At 41.0% G+C, this 25,735-nt stretch overlaps 1 protein-coding gene across 1 annotated transcript in view; it reads right to left on the bottom strand.

Moving 5' to 3' along the window:
• Positions 1 to 293: 293 nt before the first annotated feature.
• elovl6 (ELOVL fatty acid elongase 6) overlaps positions 294 to 25,735 on the bottom strand; it is a 28,631-nt gene continuing 3,189 nt past the window's right edge. The window contains exons 2-4 of the mRNA XM_036943047.2: positions 5,755 to 5,886; positions 5,312 to 5,463; positions 294 to 2,920 (exon numbers count right to left, since the gene is read on the bottom strand). Coding sequence (XP_036798942.1) covers positions 2,457 to 2,920; positions 5,312 to 5,463; positions 5,755 to 5,886 — 748 coding nt within the window. The 3' untranslated portion in view covers positions 294 to 2,456. The remainder of the gene's footprint in view (positions 2,921 to 5,311; positions 5,464 to 5,754; positions 5,887 to 25,735) is intronic.

Below are 25,735 nucleotides of genomic sequence, written 5' to 3'. Positions count from 1 at the left end.
AGGGCCAATTATCTACAAATTCTATATTTTGGGAGGGGCAGAAAACAGTTTTCAACCAGCGATTGAGTTGTGAGACTCTGCTGTAGAGCTCATCACTCCCCCTAACTGGGATACATATGTGACTATAATTAAACCAATAGCAGGGTTCATACATGTGATGGCCAAAGGTTACAGTGTAATGGCACCTATACAGTACCTGATTGTTGCTTGTGACACCAGTGCAGACAGATATGCTTGTTGCCATCGAGTGTTTTCATTCTCTTCAGCTGTAATGAGCAATGAAATGTTCTCACTTAGTATATAATTACATGTTTATTTTGTTATAGAATAATGCATGTTTCCAATTACTTCCATTGACATTTGTGAGAGATGCAGTTACTTCCCGATGTGATTAACAATGTTTCCTTCACCTTAGGTCATTTAGTTCCGTCTAAACTTTAAACAACCTCTTTTGTTTTGTACCTATGATGCATGTTTCAAGGTATGTTCTGTGTGTGAAGCTGTTTTCAGTATCCAACAAACACTAGAACCATAATCTATTATGATGTTGTGGCTTTGGATTCTCAGCCTAAACTAGCTGGTGGAATCTCTGCAATTTTTTGGTCAGACCATGCTCCAGGTATGCAACTTAACCAGTTTAGCTCTTGGTTAAAGGCCCAGTGCAGTCAAAAACATGATTTTCCTGTGTTCTATATATATTGCCACACATTGAGTTTGGAATAATACTGTGAAATTGAGAAAATTATGATAATGCAATTTGTTAATAGACTAATAAACCTCTCTGCCAATAACAGCTAGTTTTCAGACAGTTCTAGCAAAATTATTGTTTGAGAAATTGCTCTTTGCTAAGAAGCTATTTTTGTTTATTTTTGACCATTTAAATTGAAAACAATCACAGTAAGGTACTTAATTGTTACCCAGAAATGATTTGATATGAGGATAAAAACGGCTGCAATGGACCTTTAAGATGTTATGCAAAATAGATGAGGTGCAAAAGCTCTCTTTCTCACACTCTCATACACATGCAGCTCTCACACACATGTGCATGCACACACACACCTTCTCTGCATGCTGTGAATAAACTCCAATGAAATACAAGCTGCTAAGGGCTGAGGCATGATTTCCCCTTGATTTGTACTCTTCACTTTTACTGACATACAACTAAACCACAATGACTAATTGATATGGAGTAAATGGTATATGTGATGCCAATGCCAAGACAGTCGTTGCTGAGATTAAAATAAGCAGACATGACACTGTAGGCATAATGACGCTCCTTGTTTGCACTCTTGGTTCTTTAGCGACAATGACTTACATTGATACAGTGTGAATGCACAATAACATGACAGACACCATTAAAAGATACAGGTTACTTAAAGTTATAACATTGTAATTTTGACAATTGCATGTTTTTTTTTTAACATAAATATGTTTTAAATTCAATACACTTCAATGTCCACTGGTCTTGAGGCATTTTTCCGTTACCGTTTCTTTCATTAAAGTCTTTGGAAATGTATAGCGTCTCGCTTTCAAATGTGGTCTGCGACTTTGTGAGGTCATTACTGGCAGGTGAACAGATCACTGTCAGACTCCGTTTCCCATCATGCCACACATTGAATCAGTGTGGTCACAAGATTCATTTTTCTCCAATGGGCCTTCAGATCAGATGTTTGTATGTAACTAAGCAACCTTCCCCTTTGATGCCTTTTGGCATTGTTTAAGCCCATATCTGACCTTTATCAAGATCTTTATCAAGATGATATGCATATAATATGAAAAAATTGAGGGAAACCTAAAACCTGAGAAAATATTGTGTTGCAATGATGGGTACAGAAGTTACAGTGTCATTCGCTCCATCGGCACACAAAAGTCACACAAAAGTCTACCTCTCACACACTCCCAGTGTCTAAAACGATTCAACAAAAAACAGAAAAGCAAAGGACAATGAAGAAATGACAAAAAACACCTAGATGGTTTCAATCGTACATTTAGGTCCCCGCATTCTTCATAAGTACCAATAGATTTCCTATTTATCAAGTAACACCTTTTCAAGTAGATGTACTTCCTTTATCAGGTAAAAAATTAACTGTCCCATTAATATGGAGAATCAAGTGGGAGCCAAAGAAACATCAGATAAAGGACACACTGACTGTTTATCGCCTTGGTAGGTAGTGCTTCCTTCCTCAGTGCAGCTCTCTTGAGATGGCACCTCCGTCAAAGTGAAGGATTTTACATCTGCGCGTTAGTAGTATGCTCAAGCACAAATAGACAGCAGTCCCACCTTATGTTTCCTCGTGTTCTACCCCCCCTCCCCAACCTCCCTCTTTCATTCCTCCACCCATCCGTCAAATCATTCATCCATCCATTTGCCGATAATTCTCCCCATCTCCTCAGTCCTTGGTCCTCGCGTTTCGTGTCCATCAGTCTCCCTTCTATCTTTCCCTCTCAAATCGCGTCTACTGGGCCTTCCTGGTGGCTGCGGCAGCGGCTTCTGCTCTAGCTGCGGCGGCCTTCTTGGTCTTGTCAATGTAGGCCTCGTGGAAGAACTGGCAGAAGAGCACAAAGTAGCTGAGGTACATAAGCGAGGACCACACAATGTTCTGCACGTGAGACGGGCACTCCTGACCCTGCTGCATCCACGAGTACACCAGGTAGTTCACCACGCAGCCAACCAGCATCTGGGTGATCTGCGTGAGTGTGATGAACATGGCAAATTTCCTTGAGACCTTGAAGCCGGCCGCCCTCAGGGCGTAGTAAGAGTACATGACGGAGTGGACGAGGTAGTTCATGGTCATGAACCAGCCGCCGCCAGCCACCATGTCCTTGTAGGAGTACCAGGAGTAGAGCAGAACAGTGATGTGATGGTACCAGTGGAGGAAGATGAGCTTCTGCTTCCGCAGCACGATGAACAGGGTGTCACCTGCATGGTGGGTGTGGAGAGAGAGAGCAAGAGAGAGAGAGAATGTCAGTTACAAATGGAAAGGAACCAAAGCGCACACCTTTACATAGCAAGTCATCAATTTCAGGTAACACTTATTTCTAGCATTAAGTGCTATTTAAGCGTCATCTTCTAATACCCTCATGTTCTTGGTAAATCAATGTTAAAAGATCATGATGGCAACATTTAGGAGCGATAAGACAAAGCAAGGACCCAAATAATATTTTCAGTGCTCATGTTTAATCAAATTTAATCACAGATAAATGCACTGTGGGTTCTCAGCATTGTTATGCTGTAGGTGTCAACATACAATAACAATATGTGTGAGCAGAGCAGTCTCCAGGGTGTATCTGTTTAAAAGCAGAGCAGTCTCCAGGGTGTATCTGTTTTAAAGCAGAGCAGTCTCCAGGGTGTATCTGTTTTAAAGCAGAGCAGTCTCCAGGGTGTATCTGTTTTAAAGCAGAGCAGTCTCCAGGGTGTATCTGTTTTAAAGCAGAGCAGTCTCCAGGGTGTATCTGTTTTAAAGCAGAGCAGTCTCCAGGGTGTATCTGTTTTGAAGCAGAGCAGTCTCCAGGGTGTATCTGTTTAAAAGCTTTGGGAACATTTTTCAGCTTTGCTCTGTGAAATGGGGCCCACAGAGTACACTTACATCTGACATCTCAGCTACAGGTTATACAGGAAAACCACCTAACATATAAATGCAATGCATTCAATGTGACCTTACCTCTTATCATACCATACCTGACTAATTGGTGAATCCACTGCTCGACAGTGGAACACCACCAGAGAATTGTGTGAGAGTGTGTTTGTACAGCGTCATTCTCTCTCTCAGTCTTTCTCTCTAACTCACTCTCTCTCTATCTCTCTCTAAAATCTCTCTCTCTCTCTCTCTCTCTCTCTCTCTCTCTCTCTAACTCTCTCTAACTCTCTCTCTCCCATATGTCTCTGTGACAGTGATCAGTGTCTGGGCCAGCAGGTCTGTACTCCACCCCCCAACCAGAGAGCCAGAGCCAGGCAAGGGGTAGGGGCTTCTATCCCCCTCCCTGTGCCCCTGAGAGGGGGCTCCTGCTCTGGGCATCGTACTCAGAACTGACAGGGTGTGGAGCCCCAGTGACGGCAGGACTGGGCAATAACAAAAGGGCCAAACAGGCAGAAAATGGATTCCCAGACACAAAAAGGCCAGACTCTGGGTACGAGGGAAAGGTCACTAAAACTAGGACCGGTTGGGGTGAGATGACACGCATGTCTCTGAGGTCATTGGAGGACAGAAAAGACAGATTCATGCCTAAAGATCCGTGTGCCGATCCTTTCAGCCAACGGGAGCAAAGATATTTCATGGGTATTATCTCAACATACTATATGGCCAATGCCACAGTCTCATAAACCTTTCTAACCACAATGGACACTATGGACAGAAAAAAGCACATGTAAAACATATTGATATATTATAGATAAGGATAGTAGTAGTAGCAGCAGTAGTAGTAGTAATAATAGTCGTAATAGTAGTAGTAGTAGCAGTAGTAGTAGTAGTAGTAGTAATAATAGTAGTAGTAGTAGCAGCAGTAGTAGTAGTAATAATAGTAGTAGTAGCAGTAGTAGCAGCAGTAGTAGCAGTAGTAGCTGTGTTAGTAGTTGTAGTAATAGTAGCAGTGTTAGTAGTAGTAGAAGTAGTGGCAGCAGTAGTCGTAGTAGTAGTAGCAGCAGTAGTAGTAGTAGCAGCAGTAGAAGCAGTAGTAGTAGCAGCAGCAGCAGCAGCAGTAGCAGCAGCAGTAGTAGCAGTAGTAGCTGTGTTAGTAGTAGTAGTAGTAGAAGTAGCAGTGTTAATAGTAGTAGTTGCAGTAGTAGTAGTAGCAGCAGCAACAGTAGTAGTAGTAATAGTAGTAGCAGCAGCATTAGTAATAGTAGTACTAGTAGCTGTGTTAGTAGTAGTAGTAGTAGCAGTGTTAATAGTAGTAGTTGCAGTAGTAGTAGTAGCAGCAGCAGCAGTAGTAGTAGTAATAGTAGTAGCAGCAGCAGCATTAGTAATAGTAGTAGTAGCAGCAGCAGTAGTAGCAGCAGCAGTAGTAGTAGTAGTAATAGTAGTAGCAGCAGCAGTAGTAGTAGTAATAGTAGTAGCAGCAGCAGCATTAGTAATAGTAGTAGTAGTAGTAATAGCAGTAGTAGCAGCAGCAGTAGTAGTAGTAGTAATAGTAGTAGCAGCAGCAGCATTAGTAATAGTAGTAGTAGCAGCAGCAGTAGTAGCAGTAGTAATAGTAGTAGTAGTAATAGTAGTAGTAGCAGCAGCAGTAGTAATAGTAGTAGTAGCAGCAGCAGTAGTAGTAGTAGTAGTAGCATCAGCAGTAGTAGTAGTAGAAATAATAACAGTCAACTTACCCAATTCTGGTGCTTTACTGAGCACAAAGGCGTAGGCCCAAAACTTGCTGACAGGCCCGTTGTAGAAGCTCTGATCACACACTGACTGCTTGAGCCCTTTAGTCATCAGAATGTATGTCATGTAGCTTCCAGTGCGAACAGCACCAAATATACTGGACAAGAAAGAAAGAGAAAGAGAAGGAAAGAGAGAGAGAGCGAGAGCGAGAGCGAGAGAATGGTGTAAGTGAAGCCCCAGGACTCTGGTATAAAGTCTCTCTCCAGTCTCTCCTGCCACAGCAATGTTTGTGCAGCATTGTTGTTTGAGTGTGTAATTCTGAAAAGTGTCAGCATGACTTCTTTATTCCAAACTATCCTGACTGTTTCTTTAAGAGGAACCTAAGGCCACAAGATGCTTACAGTATGTGCATTGACTGGACCAGTGTTGTAAATGTCTGCCCTCTTACCTGAACACGGCGAGGGTGAGGGACCATAACACCAGCGGTTTCCTCAGATTAAATTTCTCCCTCTGTTTCATTACATGGCGGCCGCCTAGAATGCAGGCAGCATAGAGGGCTGAGAAGAGGAAGGACTTCTTCCTGTAAAGGAAGGATGGAGTTTGGTGAACATAATCAGCACTTACAAGTGTAAAATAGTGTAAGAACAGATGGCCTAAAATATACAGTATAAAGTACACAGTATAAAATATACAGCAGCGCAACATTAGATCACTTTTGGGGTAATGCGAAAGCTTCTGACAAACTTTGATTTTGGAGCAGACTACTCCATTACTTCCACACTGATCACCAGCTGATACACCGCCTGGCCAGTTGAGCTACATACTGAAGTGCTCAGCATTATCATCTGAGGGGTTGGATGCTGAGAGGCCCAAAATAAAGTGACGTTTCAAAGTTTTTGTTTGGTCCCAGTGGGCTCAAAACGAGACTTGAGGTCTAATCAATCAAATTTGGGTGGCTGATGACGCAGCTTATGCAATACATTACTACATATAACAAAGTGATGTTAACTATAAACCAAGAGGTACCCAGAATTTGGGCTCCCATATGTTATAACCAAAACCCTAAAGATAACTCCCCTTTTCCATTCTGCAACCTCAGCTTCATATGGTGACAACGGCACTATTTCTTGCTCTTTTCAGCTGACTAGGTTGGTCTACAAGAACTTAAAACCAAGAGGTGCTTTTTTTTTAACGTTGCTTCCCCGTGAAAAATGAAGAGAGGCAAAAAGAGAGCTTATTTAGGGTAATGATGATATATTGAGGAAGAAAATGTGGCTTGTCATTATGCTTGAGTTTTTTAACTCTATAACTCTATTTAACTCTATGACTCTTTGCCTCTCAGCCTCTGCCATTCCCTTTGGCCAGATTGGAGTTGTCTTTTCATTTGTCATCGCAATGCAGCAATATTACCTAAAATCCCATTCATACCTCTACCTACTTTGCCCTGGCCATCCTTATAAAACTGTTTAAGACCTAATTCTAAGAAGCAATATAGGGCTAAGCAAGATCATGCCCCATTACTTGTCAAGGCACTTCACCCCACGTAGCCCCTATCATCTTTCCCTGAACCAGAGGTACCTGGAATATTGGAAGTAGGGAAGTTTACATCTGAAAAAATTATGCAACATGCAACAATATCAACGATTTAACTCAGTTACAGTTCATATAAGGAAATCAGTCAATTGAAATAAATTAATTAGGCCCTAATCTATGGATTTCACATGACTGGGCAGGGACGTAGCGCTGGGTTGGCCAAGGAGGGCCTAGACCCAACCTCTGGGGAGCCAGGCACAGCCAATCAGAAAATGTTTTTCCCCACAAAAGAGCATTATTACAGACAGAAACACTGCTCAGTTTCATCATCTGTCCAGGTGGCTGGTCTCAGACAATCCCGCAGGTGAAGAAGCCGGATGTGGAGGTCCTGGCCTCACGTGGTTACACGTGGTCTGCGGTTATGAGGCCGGTTGGAGGTATTTCCAAATTCTCTAAAATGACGTCGGAGGCGGCTTATGGTAGAGAAATTAACATTCAAATATTACGTAACAGCTCCACATTCCTGTGGTCAGTATGCCAATTGCACGCTCCCTCAAAACTTGAGACATCTGTGGCATTGTGTTGTGTGACAAAACTGCACATTTTAGCATGGCCTTTAATTGTCCCCAGCACAAGGTGTAATGATCATGCTGTTTAATCAACTTCTTGATATGCCACACCTTTGAGGTAGATGGATTATCTTGGCAAAGGAGAAATGCTAATATGGACGTAAACAAATTTGTGCACAGAATTTGCGAGAAATAAGCTTTTTGTGGGTATGGAAACTTTCTGGGATATTTTATTTCAGCTCATGAGACATGTGACCAACACTTTACATGTTGCGTTTATATTTTTGCTCAGAATATTTTCCTTGAAGAAACGGAAGAAATCTTCAAAAAAGGGTCTGCAAACAAAGAAAATCTAACATTATAGAAAAGTAATAGATCCTAACTTCCTATAGGGAAACTCACTAGCTTGTGTTGACCAGAACTAACACTTCTGAACAACCTCACCAAGAACAATATCCTGAAAGAACATTACTGTTGTTGACAACGAGTATCCCCTTTGTGCAAAATGCAAATAATCAAACAGCTAGTGTGTTTGCTTGCAGGCTTGATAACTGATTGAACAAAGGACAAAGCAGTGCAGTGAAAATCCAAAGAAGCTGCTGTCACACAATGATAGCACAGTTCAGAGCGCAGAATGACATCTTTGTTCCAAAGAAAATAAACAAGGGTGAAGAATGGAGAGAGTCAGAGTAAGCACCTTATAGTGAGGCAGAGCGAATTCCAGACGAGCAACAAGCCCACATTCCTCAGACAGTCTTCACAGCCAAAAAGGTTAAAGGTCACAATGATAAACAGATTCCTCAGAACAGTACAGTTAAAGCTTCAGAGATGTAGATACTAGGAAGTAGAGGACCAAGTACCCTGTTCACACCATCGAACCCAAACCAAACTGTGCTGGTTGTGATCTTTTCACGCGGTCCTATTCAGCACAGTTCCCAGCAACTATGGTGAATGCTCAACCAGGTCAGCACAGTAGAACTTGGTTTTGTTCAGCTTGGTTTGTCTCAGTAGTGTCTAAAGCCCTACAGAGTACAGTCTGAATGAGGTACAATAACATGGACCAAAACCCACTAAGGTCAGAGAAAACCTGGGGCATGGTCAAAGTTGACAAATGGGTTCGAGGGCTGTCTCTCTCCTTGCTCAATTGGGCCAGCTGTAGCTAAGCAATGCCTCCAGGAATGGGAATTCATTTGAGACGTCAGTGTGAATTCACATCATGCCTCCGTGCCTCATAGTACCTGCATGTGGCAAGAGCATTCACGTCGGAGCTTCAGTTAGGGGCTGGGGGCTGAAAGTGTCTCTTGCTGCCTCTCTATACATATGTCTAGGGGTCAGAGGTCATCACCTAGATGCTGATCTATGGTCAGTTTTGCATATTAAAGATTGACTGCCTTTAAAAAGCAATGAAACCCTTTGAAAACGGCCTATGTGGCATCAATATGAGTCAAAAACAGTTATTCTAGTGTCGAAACTCTTTAATAGTTACGGTCATGATTGGCGGAGTATAAATTAATCCTAGATCTGTGCCTCTAAACGACTTTTAAAAGAGAAGCTCTGTCAGGGAGGGTTATAGTCAGAGATATGCAATCGTCTCTGAATGACGGCATCAGAGATGGTGGACTAATCCAAGAGATTAATCTTCACCTGAAACAAGATTTATACACAGCACTTCAATAAACTCCAAGACATTAGACTCTTGGCACTGGACTAATTTCTTCACATCTGATTTATTTGTTCTTTACTCCCATCCAACAATAATGAACCACAAAGTGACCTGAGACAGGATATATTTAGATGAAAACTCAGTTTGGAGTCAGAAACCCCAGCACTGAGTGTCTGCTAAAATGTAAATGCAATGCTATTTGGAAAACCCTAACAGGAAACACTACACTATGAATGCTGTTCCTGACTAATTACGATGGCACAATGTATCAGTGGATGGAGTACTACTGTTGCAAGTACAGTTGAGCAATCAGAAGAGACTTCTCACACTCTGCACGTTCTGAAACCTTACTTTATTCTTCCAGCTGAGATTTGTTCAAAATACCTTTACAATTCAACTCAGCTTTAAAGGCAGTTTAAAGCACAGCCTAACAGTGATTCCAAATGAATAATAACTGTGAAAATAGTAAACGTCACATACAGCAAAGGTCGAACATTGAGTGGGGACATATTTGGGACATATTTACTGACATTTTCCTATGCTTTAAGATGGAGTTGTGTCTCTTTTTCTTCATTATTATATTGTACCTCTCACATCCCTGAGAGCTATCCAACAGAGCTGCAGACTGCTCCATTTTGCCAGTCATCATCAGCATTCATGGAGAGCAAGCCACCTCCCATGCATTCCCTTATCACTGAGTGAGACTTGCTGGGCGGTGGCCGAGTCTGTACCAGAGCCTTTGCTGGAGCTAAGCAAACATTAGGGGCTGATCTAATGCGTTCTGATAGAGCGAGCAAAGCAGTGGCGGCCTTCCGGGGGATCTCATTCCCTCCTATGTCTGCACAATGTATCAGGTCATCCTGCCAAACAGAGCTAGCTAGTGGCTTGAACTATAAATATTATATTTAATATGGAGGTCACAGAACTAATGACTGAGCCTGGTTATAATCATAATGTAGGATTGCACAATATTGTACCTGTGTGCATTTACTTTTGGAATAATATGTCCCCTGGTTTAGGGCTTGTTTGAAAAATCATTGCAATAGGTATCTCGCTCTGTAAATATTTAACAGTGTAAGTGGCCTATTTCAGAGAGAGATTAGATAGGGAATGTGTGGACAGATCTCTAAACAAATCTTACCTGAAGGCATAAATCACACCTGATCATGAAATTGGACCATGGCAGGAACTATTTGACTAAACTTTTCTAATGCAAAAGGAGTCTTTCAATACTGATGGCTAGATCTGCATGCACCTTCTAATGGTTGGGCTAACCTAGTGTTAGCAGTTCACAATAACTAGGCTAGTCACACTTGTGGCCATTTCCCTTCCCCTAGCTGTTTTGGTCAAAGCTGCTGGCTAACCTGATGTGTAACTTGGATCTGTATTAGCTGGAGCAGGAGATTTCACCCCTTACGTAACACTGACTATAAGGATGAGTGTGTGTGTGTTCGGTCTGAGAGCTGCCTTCACAGTAAAGCAACTCAGTTCAGGGTGAATGGCCTTGTCCTTTGGCTTGCTTTAGTTGTTTGTAGGTTGCACAGTAGCAGTGGAATCAGTTGTGGCGTCAAGGCATACCCTTGAAGTACACCAAACTTTCGGTTCTGTAACAAAGTGCTACATAAGGCCAAGATATAAATAGGCCCTGGATATAACAGATTAGACAGTCCGGTAAGAACCACCCTGATGCCCGATGTCCACCAGATGCATATGCGTTTTGTTTTGCTGGATGTCTATCCCGCATTTTCCGTGTTTGATGCACACGTGCTTCTCTTTTCAACTCGCTAAAAGCTAGATACAGTGCCTTGCGAAAGTATTCGGCCCCCTTGAACTTTGCGACCTTTTGCCACATTTCAGGCTTCAAACATAAAGATATAAAACTGTATTTTTTTGTGAAGAATCAACAACAAGTGGGACACAATCATGAAGTGGAACGACATTTATTGGAAATTTCAAACTTTTTTAACAAATCAAAAACTGAAAAATTGGGCGTGCAAAATTATTCAGCCCCCTTAAGTTAATACTTTGTAGCGCCACCTTTTGCTGCGATTACAGCTGTAAGTCGCTTGGGGTATGTCTCTATCAGTTTTGCACATCGAGAGACTGACATTTTTTCCCATTCCTCCTTGCAAAACAGCTCGAGCTCAGTGAGGTTGGATGGAGAGCATTTGTGAACAGCAGTTTTCAGTTCTTTCCACAGATTCTCGATTGGATTCAGGTCTGGACTTTGACTTGGCCATTCTAACACCTGGATATGTTTATTTTTGAACCATTCCATTGTAGATTTTGCTTTATGTTTTGGATCATTGTCTTGTTGGAAGACAAATCTCCGTACCAGTCTCAGGTCTTTTGCAGACTCCATCAGGTTTTCTTCCAGAATGGTCCTGTATTTGGCTCCATCCATCTTCCCATCAATTTGAACCATCTTCCCTGTCCCTGCTGAAGAAAAGCAGGCCCAAACCATGATGCTGCCACCACCATGTTTGACAGTGAGGATGGTGTGTTCAGCTGTGTTGCTTTTACGCCAAACATAACGTTTTGCATTGTTGCCAAAAAGTTCAATTTTGGTTTCATCTGACCAGAGCACCTTCTTCCACATGTTTGGTGTGTCTCCCAGGTGGCTTGTGGCAAACTTTAAACAACACTTTTTATGGATAACTTTAAGAAATGGCTTTCTTCTTGCCACTTTCTTCTTGCCACTGAGTCTCCCACCTCAGCTGTAGATCTCTGCAGTTCATCCAGAGTGATCATGGGCCTCTTGGCTGCATCTCTGATCAGTCTTCTCCTTGTATGAGCTGAAAGTTTAGAGGGACGGCCAGGTCTTGGTAGATTTGCAGTGGTCTGATACTCCTTCCATTTCAATATTATCGCTTGCACAGTGCTCCTTGGGATGTTTAAAGCTTGGGAAATCTTTTTGTATCCAAATCCGGCTTTAAACTTCTTCACAACATTATCTCGGACCTGCCTGGTGTGTTCCTTGTTCTTCATGATGCTCTCTGCGCTTTTAACGGACCTCTGAGACTATCACAGTGCAGGTGCATTTATACGGAGACTTGATTACACACAGGTGGATTGTATTTATCATCATTAGTCATTTAGGTCAACATTGGATTATTCAGAGATCCTCACTGAACTTCTGGAGAGAGTTTGCTGCACTGAAAGTAAAGAGGCTGAATCATTTTGCACGCCCAATTTTTCAGTTTTTGATTTGATAAAAAAGTTTGAAATATCCAATAAATGTCGTTCCACTTCATGATTGTGTCCCACTTGTTGTTGATTCTTCACAAAAAAATACAGTTTTATATCTTTATGTTTGAAGCCTGAAATGTGGCAAAAAGTCGCAAAGTTCAAGGGGGCCGAATACTTTCGCAAGGCACTGTAGTTGGAGTCTGTGTGTACCTCCAACGCACAAGTTGAAAATATTGAACACATGCGGTATACAGAACTCACCGCCGCCTAGTACGGCACCCCCAATGTAGAGCTGCAGACGGCTCCATTGACAATTAATGACTTCTGCCGGGAATGCAAATAGTTTGATGCATCTGGTGGCCTTGAGGCGGGAGTCGAATTCAGTGGTGAACAGAGAACTATAAATCTAGAACTGGACATACAGCAAGAAACATAATTGTTACATCATACAAAGCCTACCACAAAAAAGTGTTACCTCTGGCGCTAGTGTTATGATACAGTTTAAAACATTTACGCCAGTGTATTCAATGGGAAGAATGAGTTTGATAATGATACATTAAAATGTGCACTGTTAGTTACACTGCCTATTTCAGTTGAGCTGATAATAACTGTACAACTAGGCAAATTATTTTGTTTGGCTCTGGCAGATAATCGTTTCAGCTTGTTAAGGGATTAAAGTGTAATGGTGAATGGCTGGTTTATTTATAGTAGGAAGAGAATGAAAGCTTTAGAAGGTTTGAATGAGACTTATTGCATTTTGCCAAGTGTAGATCATTAGCGAATACAAAGATGCAAGGTGAGCAGTGCAAATTAGATGTATTTTTGACCTCATGGCCACTTGAGCAAATGCAAAAACACATTTCATTTGATACACTGGCAGGTTGAAAATGAATATCTGCCTCTGCAAAAGCTGTTTGATGAAATACAATGGAATGACTGCTCTTTCCTCTGTCTGCATCTTGACTCTCAGCTGACACTTTGACAAGATGGGAAAGTCACCCCACATCTCCCTCTCTGTATCCTCCATCCAGATGTACTGCTGGGTGACAACATCAAGCCAGAGGTAGGCTCTGGGTCGATGCAGTCAGCAGCAATCACCATCATCGCATCCTATCCTTCTGGGAAAAGCAGCATGTAAAGCATCCCTCCCAGTAGTCGATACCATAACTCATTGGGGACTAGCTAGCTGGCCTAACCTTTGCAAAAGGAACATTCTAACCTTTGTCAGAAAGTCACAATCAGTGACGATGTAGTATTAGCTACTGAGGGGAGAGTAAGGTTCCTTAGGAAGTTGGAATGTGATGGCAAGATAATACTGGGTATTGTCCAAAGACTAACCCTAGGAACTGCTGTAGGTCTGAAACAATTGGATAGATAAGCAATGTGCGTTGCAGTTCTTGACAGAAACCGATGCGCCTGGTACCTACTTCCATACCTGGTTCAAAGGCACTTAAATATTTTGTCTTGCCCATTCACCCTCTGAATAGCACACATACACAATCCATGTCTCAACTGTCTCAAGGCCTAAAAATCCTTCTTTAACCCGTCTCTTCCCCTTCATCTACATTGATTGAAGTGAATTTAACAAGTGACATCTATAAGGGATCATAGCTTTCACCTGGATTCACCTGGTCTGTCAATGTCATGGAAAGAGTGGGTGTTCTTAATGTTTTGTATTCTCATTGTATGTCCATGCAGTAAGCTAACATGGTATCTATCTCATCACATTTTGTAGAGGTCTACAGCTCTTCCTTCAGAATTGCATGAAACAACTGATCCTACAATGACATGCAGTCGCCCAAGAGGATGATTGCTTGGAAGTCCACTGAGGGTTTCAATGACTGAATACACTACACAACCTGAGCAACCATCACTGACTCTGGAGCAATGGTGAAGTTTGTGGGGGGATTGACTGGGAATGACTCAGCAGGTAAATTGAATATATGTGTACTTCAGTGTCAGGCAGCCACAGTGTGTTGGACATTAAGACCAGCCAGCTGTACTGTAAGTAGACAACATTATGGACTGATCTGTGTGTTGTTTGGTCACTTGCTGGCACAGAGCCATACACAACTACATATGAGGACACCGAGGACCGGACCTCGGACCTTTATAATTTGAATTTTTTTAAATAATAAAAAAATATATTTTGTACACAATCATAAAAAAAATCTAGATCAACATCTAAATATTGCTCCCAGCGTCAATCAGCTCAGAACGCTTATATTCTTGATCTGACTAAGTTCGAGCTGCGCCTGCCTCTTTGCGAATGAGTGGATAGTGGTGTGTTTGTTATGTTCGCCTGCTTCCCCTGGATTTACCTTTAGCAGCACATTCACCACTCTCTCAAATGGCTAACTCCACCCTCTCGTGGCACAGGCCGAGGGCCATAGACATGAAATGAACTACCCTAGCACCCTACCCTAGTTCAAGCAAGCAACCAGAGAAGTTTCTGACAGTGTATTTGCGAGATGCCGAACAAAATGCAATTTTAAAACCGTCCTGCGACTCCTGCCGTGTCTATAGACTTCCTCCAAACAAACAAAAACCGTCTCTCGCAGAACAAGTGCACAACTGGTAAATAGTCGCTTATAGATGTGGCAGTCAGTCAGGTGGCTAGCTTCCGGCAGAAACTTATATTGCAGTAACATTGAAGGGCTCCGGCTATGTATTAGCCAGCTAGGATGAAGTAAGAAGCTAACATTAAACGGAGTCTACCTCAACAGTAGTAAAAAAAGAGACTACTAAGTTCTCATAATACCTGGCGAGGCTGAGGCAGGCTGCAATGCATTCAGGAGGAAGCAGAGGAGACATAGAGCGAGAGGAAGCAAGTAGAGAGAGAGAAAGAGAGAGAGAGAGAGAGAGGTTATTACAGTGGTTCCCAAACTTGGGGTCAGGGCCCCATGTACTAATCTGTAGGGGCAGTATTGAGTAGCTTGGATGAAAGGTGCCCAGAGTAAACCGCCTGCTCCTCAGTCCCAGTTGCTAATATATGCATATTATTATTAGCATTGGATAGAAAACACTCTGAAGTTTCTAAAACGGTTTGACTGATGTCTGTGAGTATAACAGAACTCATATGGCAGGAAAAAACCTGAGAAGAAATCCAAACAGGAAGTGGAAAATCTGAGGTTGGTCGATTTTCAACCCAGCCCCTATTGAATACACAGTGGGATATGGATCAAGTTGCACTTCCTAGGGCTTCCACTAGATGTCCACCGTCTTTAGAAACTTGAATGAGTCTTCTACTGTGTTGTGGAGCCGGATGGAAGCTGTTTGAGTCAGTTGTCTGGCAGAGAGCCAGGTCCTGGTCACGTGAATTTCACATGATAGCGACCTGCATTCCATGGCTTCTCTACAGACATCGGAATTCTCCGGTTGGAACGTTATTGAAGATTTATGATAACAACATCCTAAAGATTGATTATATTGATTCTACAAGTTTCTTCGACCTGTAATATAACTTTTTGAAGTTTTCGTCCGACGTTTGGATGGACCTGCACGAGCGTTTTGATTTGTGTACTAAATGCGCTAACAAAAGTAGCTACTTGGACATAAATAATGGACATTATCGAACAAATCAAGCATTTATTGTGGAACTGCGATTCCTGGGAGTGCATTCTGATGAAGATCATCAAAGGTAAGGGAATATTTATAATGTTATTTCTGATTTCTGTTGACTCCAACATGGCGGATTATTTAATTTTATTTCTGAGCGCCGTCTCAGATTATTGCATGGTTTGCTTTTTCCGTAAAGTGTTTTTGAAATCTGACACAGCGGTTGCATTAAGGAGAGGTATATCTCTATTTCCATGTCTAAGAATTGTATTTTCATCGACATATATAATGAGTATTTCTGTAAAATGATGTGGCTCTCTGCAATATCACCGGATGTTTTTGGAACTAGTGAACGTAACACGCCAATGTATACTGAGATTTTTTTAAATATGAATTTTTATCAAACAAAACATACATGTATTGGGTAACATGAAGTCCTATGAGTGTCATCTGATGAAGATCATCAAAGGTTAGTGATTCATTTAATCTCTATTTGTGCTTTTTGTGACTCCTCTCTTTGGCTGGAAAAATGGCTGGGTATTTCTGTGAGTTGGTGGTGACCTAACATAATCGTTTGTGGTGCTTTCGCTGTAAAGCCTATTTGAAATCGGACACTGTGGTGGGATTAACAACAAGAATGCCTTTAAAATGGTATAAGATGCATGTTTGTTTGAGAAATTTTAATTATGAGAGTTCTATTGTTTTGAATTTGGCGCCATGCACTTTCACTGGCTGTTGTCATATCGATCCCGTTAACGGGATTGCAGCCCCAAGAAGTTTTAACAAGTTAGGACATTTTTTTTACATTTAACTCAACATTAAATTACTTCACCAATCATGCGTTGCGGATAGAGCAGCTTGCGATGGAGAAGGCAAGCTATAGATCAGTGAGATGTTTACATGCATGACAGAAAGACAAGAGGCAGCTGAAATTTTGTGGGTGGGGAGAGAGCGAGTGAGGGTGGAGGAGGAGGCTTGGCTGGAAGCACTGGGCATCTTGTTATGACATGCATCATTTGAATTTGGCCCACAGCATTATACCTACGGAGGAGCGGCTTCTATGGAGGAACTTTGAATGTCTTTCAACTTAAGAGTTGACTTAACGTTGGACCAGAGATAGCTAGCTAACAAACAAGCTTGTGTGGTCAGAGCAGCACCTAAATTAAAAACCCGTCTTACATTTTTGTAGTCAATAAATACAATGTCAACTGTGATAACTATGTATCCCTAACCAGTAGCAGTGCATGGTTAAAATCACGGGGGGAGGCAAGCCAAAAAAAAAATCATATTAGAACCTGTGTTGTGATAATTGTGTTGTTTGCTCTATAACCTGTTAGTTCATATGCCTTGCCACTGTGATATATAGGACGAAGGCTGAGACAATAAGAAGACACCGTGGCAGAACAAATTAAACCACACCTTTGTTCACAATACTGGAGAGCAACCACTGTCCAGTGAAGTCCGCAAAGCATATTGCATGTAACAAACAGTTACATGACCTATAGCATGGGCAAGCAAGCTAATGTATCCAACATTTTCGGACCACTAAATAGCTTTTAAAATAGAACCACGGAGAGTTACAGCAAGTCGCAAAGAAAACAGGAGCTGCCTCCACTATTCCAGCACCATTTCCACATTTCAACATCATCAAATCACCTATGCTTAGTCTCATACAGTGACAACTAAAATATACCAAAAACTATTTAGTCCAATCAACATGAGCTAACTATGATGTGGCTGTCCATTGTTCTGATTTGTGTGTGTGTGTGTGTGTGTGTGTGTGTGTGTGTGTGTGTGTGTGTGTGTGTGTGTGTGTGCATCCGTGCAAATAGAAAAAAAATGTTGTCTCACCCTACAGGTAGAGAAACGCCAATGCCATCCTTCTCTCTTTCGTGTTGCCTAAAAGGTCTATGGCTGTCATACAGTACACAATTTTATTTTTTGTTGTCCTAGGCTACCTGGATAAAAATGTGTTAGCTAGTTACATATTGAAAGGCTGGTCATGGCTCACATCAACACCATTATCCCAGAAACCCTAGACCCACTCCAATTCGCATACCACCCCAACAGATTCTCGGATGACACAATCTCTATTGCACTCCACACTGCCCTTTCCCACCTGGACAATAGGAACACCTACGTGAGAATGCTGTTCATTGACTACAGCTCAGCATTCAACACCATAGTGCCCTCAAAGCTCATCACTAAGCTAAGGACCCTGGGATTAAACACCTCCCACTTCAACTAGATCCTGGACTTCCTGACGGACCGCCCCCAGGTGGTAAGGGTAGGCAACAACACAACATGGGAGCCCCTTAGGGGTGCGTGGTTAGGCCCTCCTGTACTCCCTGTTCACCCCCGACTGTGTGGCCAAGCATGACATTAAGCTTGCAGACGACACAACGGTGGTAGGCCTGATCACCGACAATGATGAGACCTGGCAGTGTGGTGCCAGGACAACAACCTCTCCCTCAACGTGATCAAAACAAAGGAGATGATTGTGGACTAAAGGAAAAGGAGGGCCGAGCACACCCCCATTCTCATCGCCGGGTCTGTGGTGGAGCAGGTTTAGAGCAGTCCACATCACCAACAAACTATCATGGTCCAAACACACCAAGACAGTTGTGAAGCAGACAGGACAACGCCTATTTCTCCTCAGGAGACTGAAAAGATTTGGCATGGGTCCTCAGATCTTCAAAAAGTTCTACAGCTGCACCATCGAGAGGATGTGGTATCTGGTGGCATCAGAGGAAGCCCTTAAAAATTGCCAAAGACTCATGCCACCCACACTCAAGTCATAGACTGTTCTCTCTGCTACCGCACGGCAAGCGGTACCGTAGAGCCAAGTCTAGGTCCAAATGGCTTCTTAACAGTTTCTACCCCAAGACATAAGAATGCTAATCAAATGGCTACTTGGACTATTTGCATTGACCCCCTCCTATTTATTCATTTCTTACGCTGCTGCGACTCGCTGCTAATTATTGATGCATAGTCACTTTACCCCTACCTATACATACAGTTGAAGTCGTACGTTTACATACACCTTAGCCAAATACATTTACACTCAGTTTTTCACAATTCCTGACATTTAATCTGAGTAAAAATTCCCTGTCTTAGATCAGTTAGGATCACCACTTTATTTTAAGAATGTGAAATGTCAGAATAATAGTAGAGAATGATCTATTTCAGCTTTTATTTATTTATTCACATTCCCAGTGGGTCAGACGTTTACATACACTCAATTAGTATTTGGTCGCATTGCCTTTAAATTGTTTAACTTGGGTCAAACGTTTTGGGTAGCCTTCCACAAGCTTCCCACAATAAGTTGGGTGAATTTTGGCCCATTCCTCCTGACAGAGCTGGTGTAGCTGAGTCAGGTTTGTAGGCCTCCTTGCTCGCACACGCCTTTTCAGTTCTGCCCACACATTTTCTATATGATTGAGGTCAGAGCTTTGTGATGGCCACTCCAATACCTTGACTTTGTTGTCCTTAAGCCATTTTGCCACAACTTTGGAAGTATGCTTGGGGTCATTGTCCATTTGGAAGACCCAAGCTTTAACTTCCTGACTGATATCTTGAGATGTTGCTTCAATATATCCACATAATTTTCCTTCCTCATGAGCCATCTATTTTGTGAAGTGCACCAGTCCCTCCTGCAGCAAAGCACCCCCACAACATGATGCTGCCACACGCGTGCTTCACGGTTGGGATGGTGTTCTTCGGCTTGCAAGCCTCCCCCTTTTTCCTCCAAACATAACGATTGTCATTATGGCCAAACAGTTATATTTTTGTTTCATCAGACCAGAGGACATGATTTGCACTTTTCACACCAAAGTACGTTCATCTCTAGGAGACAGAACGTGTCTCCTTCCTGAGCGGTATGGCGGCTGCGTGGTCCCATGGTGTTTATACATGCGTACTATTGCTTGTACAGATGAACGTGGTACCTTCAGGTGTTTGGAAATGTATCATAAGGATGAACCAGACTTGTGGAGGCCTACAATTTGTTTTCTGAGGTTTTGGCTGATTTCTTTTGATTTTCCCATGATGTCAATCAAAGAGGCATTGAGTTTGATTGTTGAAAAAAACACCACCTAAAAAAATACAAATAGAAAAAAACAACAACATTCTCAGTTTAGTCATGAACTGGCGACAGAACTCTGCTGTACACAGACTCCCGCCGTTCAATTAGCCTATCAGAAGCTTCTAAAGCCATGACATAATTTTCTTGAATTTTCCAAGCTGTTTAAAGGCACAGTCAACTTAGTCTATGTAAACGTCTGATCCACTGGAATTGTCATACAGTGAATTATAAGTGAAATAATCTGTCTGTAAACAATTGTTGGAAAAATTACTTGTGTCATGCACAAAGTTGATGTCCTAACCAACTTGCCAAAACTATAGTTTGTTAACAAGAAATTTGTGGAGTGGTTGAAAAACAAATTTTAATGACTCCAACCTAAGTGTATGTAAACTTCCGACTTCAACTGTAGATATTACTTCAATTACCTTGACTAACCTGACTAACCTGTACCCCCGCACATTAGCTCAGTAACGGTACCTCGTTATTGTTACTTTATGTTTTTACTTTTGTTTATTTAGTAAATATTTTCTTAACTCTTATTTTTCTTAAAACTGCATTGTTGGTTAAGGGCTGGTAAGTAAGATTTTCACAGTAAGGTCTACACTTGTTGTATTAAGCATATGTGATAAATTAAATGTAATTTGATTTGATTTGAACTTCCATCCTCTCAGTCCAGAGGCACAATGTATGAATTTATGGTTGGATCAGAATCACCGTTATAATCACTGGCCAGAACGGAGAATTAAGTAAAAGTCCAAATCCCTATCTCCATCCATGGCTAATTTAGGAAAGGGATAATTCAAGCTAGCTAGCTAGCCACCGGAGGACAATACATCGAGATGCAAAAAATCAAGTTGTTTCTGCCAATTACATATTTCTCGCAATGTGATGTGATAGGAGTGAAGCCAAATCCAAACTGGCTTCCCTTGACACTTTTTTTATGTGTGCCAGGACAATTCACAGTTGAGCTCACTAATTTAAGCTCAATGCTGATTGGCTATTATTTTATTTAAAAAATGATCAAGGGAGGCCAAATGCTCACTGGCTTCCCTTGCATTTAATGCAATAATGTCATACTCTTTTTGACCAGACAGCATCAGATAGATGGCCTACACATACAGAGACAGAGGGGAGCTATTTCGCTCACTCTGGTGAGATACATTCAGCCTCTTGCAAATTGAAAACAAATTATGAAACACAGAGACACAAAATATAAATTATGATATGTTTTTTTTCTATTCCATTTTTTAGGGAAGCTTGGCTTCCCTTGGCAGCCATGAATACACACCACTGTCCCTAACTATCATTGAAAAAGTTCATCCATTCTTCTATAATAAAAAAATCTCTCTCCCTATCAGCTGAATCATGCTTGTAACATCAGTAGGCTACTGCTATGCTTCGGAAGGGGAAAGGCAGGTTGCCTAGACACACACACACTGGCAAAGATTTTCAACTGGCAGGAAGACACTGGAAGAAGTTCCTGATTGACAGAGAGAGGGCTTTGCATAGGCACTTTTTTTCATCTTTTGTGGGACTGGGAAAAAAATGCCCAGAACTAAAATAATGTTATTAACGGGTTTAAAATAATGGTTCTGTTCCAGAACAGTATACTGTAGATCACTTTCATTCCCGGTTCTGATTCTGTTCCTTTAAAAATTGTGTTCTTTTTCAGTTTTCGGTTCTGTTACCTGAACCAGTTCCAACCTCTAGAAGAAGGTGCTCTGGTGCTATAGGGTTTGAGCCCGGAGGGAATGTGATAGTTAATAACGCTATGCTAAGCAAAAACAGTCCCTTGGTTTTTTTTTCTCTCTCTCACTGGGCAATGTCTCATCAGGTTTATACTTAAGACCACACAGAGAACAAACAGCGTCCTCTATATAAACATAAAAATATCGAGACATTTGAATGTACAATTATTTTCAGTTATAGCCAAATCTTGCATTCTATTGCCACTGAACGGTGATCTCTAAGTGATCTTGTGAATGAATCTGTTTAATGTCAAACCATCATCAAAATGTCACAGTGCCACTTTGTTGACTAACTCCAAAAGAACAAGTGTCTGTTGCCAAAATGCTGTATGTTCCCAGGACTGAGATTCTTTGTTTTATTCAACATCATTTGTCAATGTAAGTCAAAGTAAACTGTTGTTTTAAGGTTGAAATTTTAACCACAGAATTATGTCATCATGGTAACCAAATTTCAACATAGACAATACGTAAAATGTGTACCTTTATTACAACAACATCAGATCATTTATATCCACTATCAGAAAAAAAACTATAGGCTGGGCAACACCTACTGTCGAATTCATCTATCTACAGCTACCATTTGGTCACTCATCCAGGGTTTTAACCAAGCCCTGTCCTGCTTAGTTATGATATTTGTCACTATTACAATAAGAATGTTTGTTGAGAGATCTCCTCTTAAAAACTAAATAGATTCACTGTTGTTATCCAAGTCATTCCAATGGGTAGGTTTATCAGAGCAAATGAAATGGGACAATACTTTATCACTCATATAGCATAAATTATACTATTTTAGGTCATCAACAGCTATTGTTCCAATTCAACCCAGAATTCAACTAAAATAGACAATACAATAGGTCTAGGGATTTAAGCTCTGGTTGGCTTCAAACCTCAAAATGTGGCCATGTGTTACTCATTTTAAGGTTGAATGTTACTTACTGTTATTTACTGTATAACATTGATACGTTGGATTCACGTCTCCATCTCAATTAAAAATCTAAGTAAAAGAATCTGACTAAATCAAATCAAATTTGATTTAAAGTGCATTTAACTTTTGATTTGATCATATTCTTTAACTTTGATTGTTGGTTGAGATGGAGACGTGAATCCAACATATCAATTATTAATTTGTAGAAAAACTGGAATTAAAGACAGACTAAGTCAGTGGCACGGATGGAACTATCCAAGCAGAAAATAAATCCCCTGTAAAATGATGATATTTGGTTGTGTTGACAACCAAACATAATTTAATATTACTTTTGAAATTACTCCTAAAATACAATAAATAGTCTATTAACTTGTCCACAAGTTAAAGGGATACTTTGGGACTTTGACAGTGAGGGCCTTTATCTACTTCCCCAGAGTCAGATGAACTAGTGGATATAATTTTTGTCTCTAGCATCCTAGTAAATATCCACAGACTTCCTAATGCTAGTTAGCATTGATGCGCAAAACTACCTCTAACCTCCTTCATAATGGACACAGACATAAAAATGGTATCCTTTAGTTCATCTGACTCTGGGGAAGTATATACAGTGCCTTCGGGAAAGTATTCAGACCCCTTCCCCTTTTCTACATTTTGTTATGTTACAGCCTTATTCTAAAATGGATTAAATAAAACATTGACATCAATCTAGCACAATACCCCATAATGACAAAGCTAAAACAGGTTTTTCGAAATGTTTGCAAATGTATTAAACATTAAAAACAGAAATACCTTATTTACATAAGTATTCAGACCCTTTGCTATGAGACTTGAAATTTAGCTCAGGTGCATCCTGTTTCTATTGATCACCCTTTGAGTGTTTTTACAACTTGATTGGAGTCCACCTGTGGTAAATTCAATTGATTGGACATGATTTGGAAAGGCACAGAACCTTCCAGGAGAACAACCATCTCAGCAGCACTCCACCAATCAGGCCTTTATGTTAGCGTGGCCAGACGGAAGCCACTCCTCAGTAAAAGGCAAATGACAGATCGCTTGGAGTTTGCCAAAAGGCACCTACAGGACTCTCAGATAATGAGAAACAAGATTCTCTGGTCTGATGAAACCAAGATTGAACTCTTTGGCCTGAATAGCCAAGTGTCACATCTGGAGGAAACCTGGCACCATTTCTACGTTGAAGCATGGAGGTGGCAGCATCCTGATGTGGGGATGTTTTTCAGAGGCAGGGACTGGGAGACTAGTCAGGATCCAGGGAAAGATGAACGGAGCAAAGTACAGAGAGATCCTTGATGAAAACCTGTTCCAGAGTGTTCAGGACCTCAGACTGGGTGGAATGTTCACCTTCCAGCAGGACAACGACCTTAAGTACACAGCCAAGACAACAAAGGAGTGGCTTCGGGACAAGTCTCAGAATGTCCTTGAGTGGCCCAGCCAGAGCCTGGACTTGAATGCGATCGAACATTACTGGAGAGACCTGAAAATAGCTGTGCAGTGACGCTCTCCATCCAACCTGACAGAGCTTGAGAGGATCTGCAGATAAGAATGGAAGAAAATCCCCAAATACAGGTGTGTCAAGCTTGTAACGTCATACCCAAGAATCAATCAAATGCATTTATAAAGCCCTGTTAACATCAGCCGATGTCACAAGGTTCTGTACAGAAACCCAGCCTAAAACACCAAACAGCAAGCAACGCAGATGTAGAAGAAGACTTGATTCTGTAATTGCTGCCAGATGCTTCAACAAAGTACTGAGTAAAGGGTCTGAATACTTACAAAAATGTGATATTTCAGTTTTATATTTTTTATAAATTTGCAAAAAAATCTAAATCCCTGTTTTTGCTTTGTCATTATGGGGAATTGCGTGTAGATTGATGAGGGAAAAAACAATTCAATCAATTTTAAAATAAGGCTGTAATGTAACAAAATGTGGAAAAAGTCAAGGGGTCTGAATACTTTCCGAATGCACTGTAAATGGCCTCACTACCAAAATTCAAAAGAATCCCTTTAACAAATTATATGTTGAGTGGAAAAATATATGGCAGCTAGACTGTATGGTCTTCAGAGATAGATGGGAGGAGTTGAGCTTAGCTGACGGGTGGGACCAAAAACAAACAAAATATAACTAATGTAAAATATACTGTCCGTGAAATGTGTGTAGTATGTATAAGCTGGAAGTGAAAGCATAAGTATTGTTGGGTTAGGGGAAAATAATAAAGAAGGAAAATATATATATATTTTTAAATGTACAATACCAGTCAAAAGTTTGGACACCACCTCATTCAAGGGTTTTTCTTCATTTGTACTATTTTCTACATTGTAGAATAATAGTGAAGACATCAAAACTATGACATAAAACATATGGAATGATGTAGTAACCCCAAAAGTGTTAAACCAATCCAATTATATTTTATATTTGAGATTCTTCAAAGTAGCCACCCTTTGCCTTAATGACAACTTTGCACACTCGGCATTCTCTCAACCAATAACATTGATAGAAGCCACAATCTATTTACAATATTAAAGCTGATCTACCCCCCCCCCCCCCACCCACCCACCCCACCCAAATAAAAACAAAATAGAAGAAAATAAATTATCACTCAACCACAAATACAAGTTAAAGAATGGGATGGTCTAGTGGCTCAGATGGAACTAAGCAAGCAGTAGATACATCTCCTTTAAATGTTGATATTTGGTTGCATTGTCAACAAATACAATTAAATACTACTTTTGTAATACAGAAAATAGCCTTAAATTAATGAAAGTAACATTCAACCTTAAAATGAGAAACACATCCATGGCCACATTGAGGTTACTGTAACTATAATGGTATTCTTATGTAATCATATAAAGTGTGCATGTTCAAGATAGTGTGCATAGGTCATCGCAGATCTGCGGAGATATTCACAATTGCTGCAATGATTTGCTCAGAATCTTGAACGCTACTGATCACTTGCACCATGTACTTTTAATGTAATCTCATCTGCAACACAGGTCATGTGGTTGTGCTATTAGATGAACAGCGATATCACAATTTGTTGTGTAAATAAACAAAATATCTGAAATTGTATTCCCATTTGAGTGATTGTAATCTCATTGATCAACATCGCAACCAAATATTACCCAATTATCCACCTTGAAATGA

The sequence above is a fragment of the Oncorhynchus mykiss genome, chromosome 14 (genome assembly GCF_057628025.1).
Source record: "Oncorhynchus mykiss isolate SJ-2025 chromosome 14, ASM5762802v1, whole genome shotgun sequence".
Taxonomy (NCBI): Eukaryota; Metazoa; Chordata; class Actinopteri; order Salmoniformes; family Salmonidae; genus Oncorhynchus; species Oncorhynchus mykiss.
This window is presented reverse-complemented; position numbering and strand designations above follow the sequence as displayed.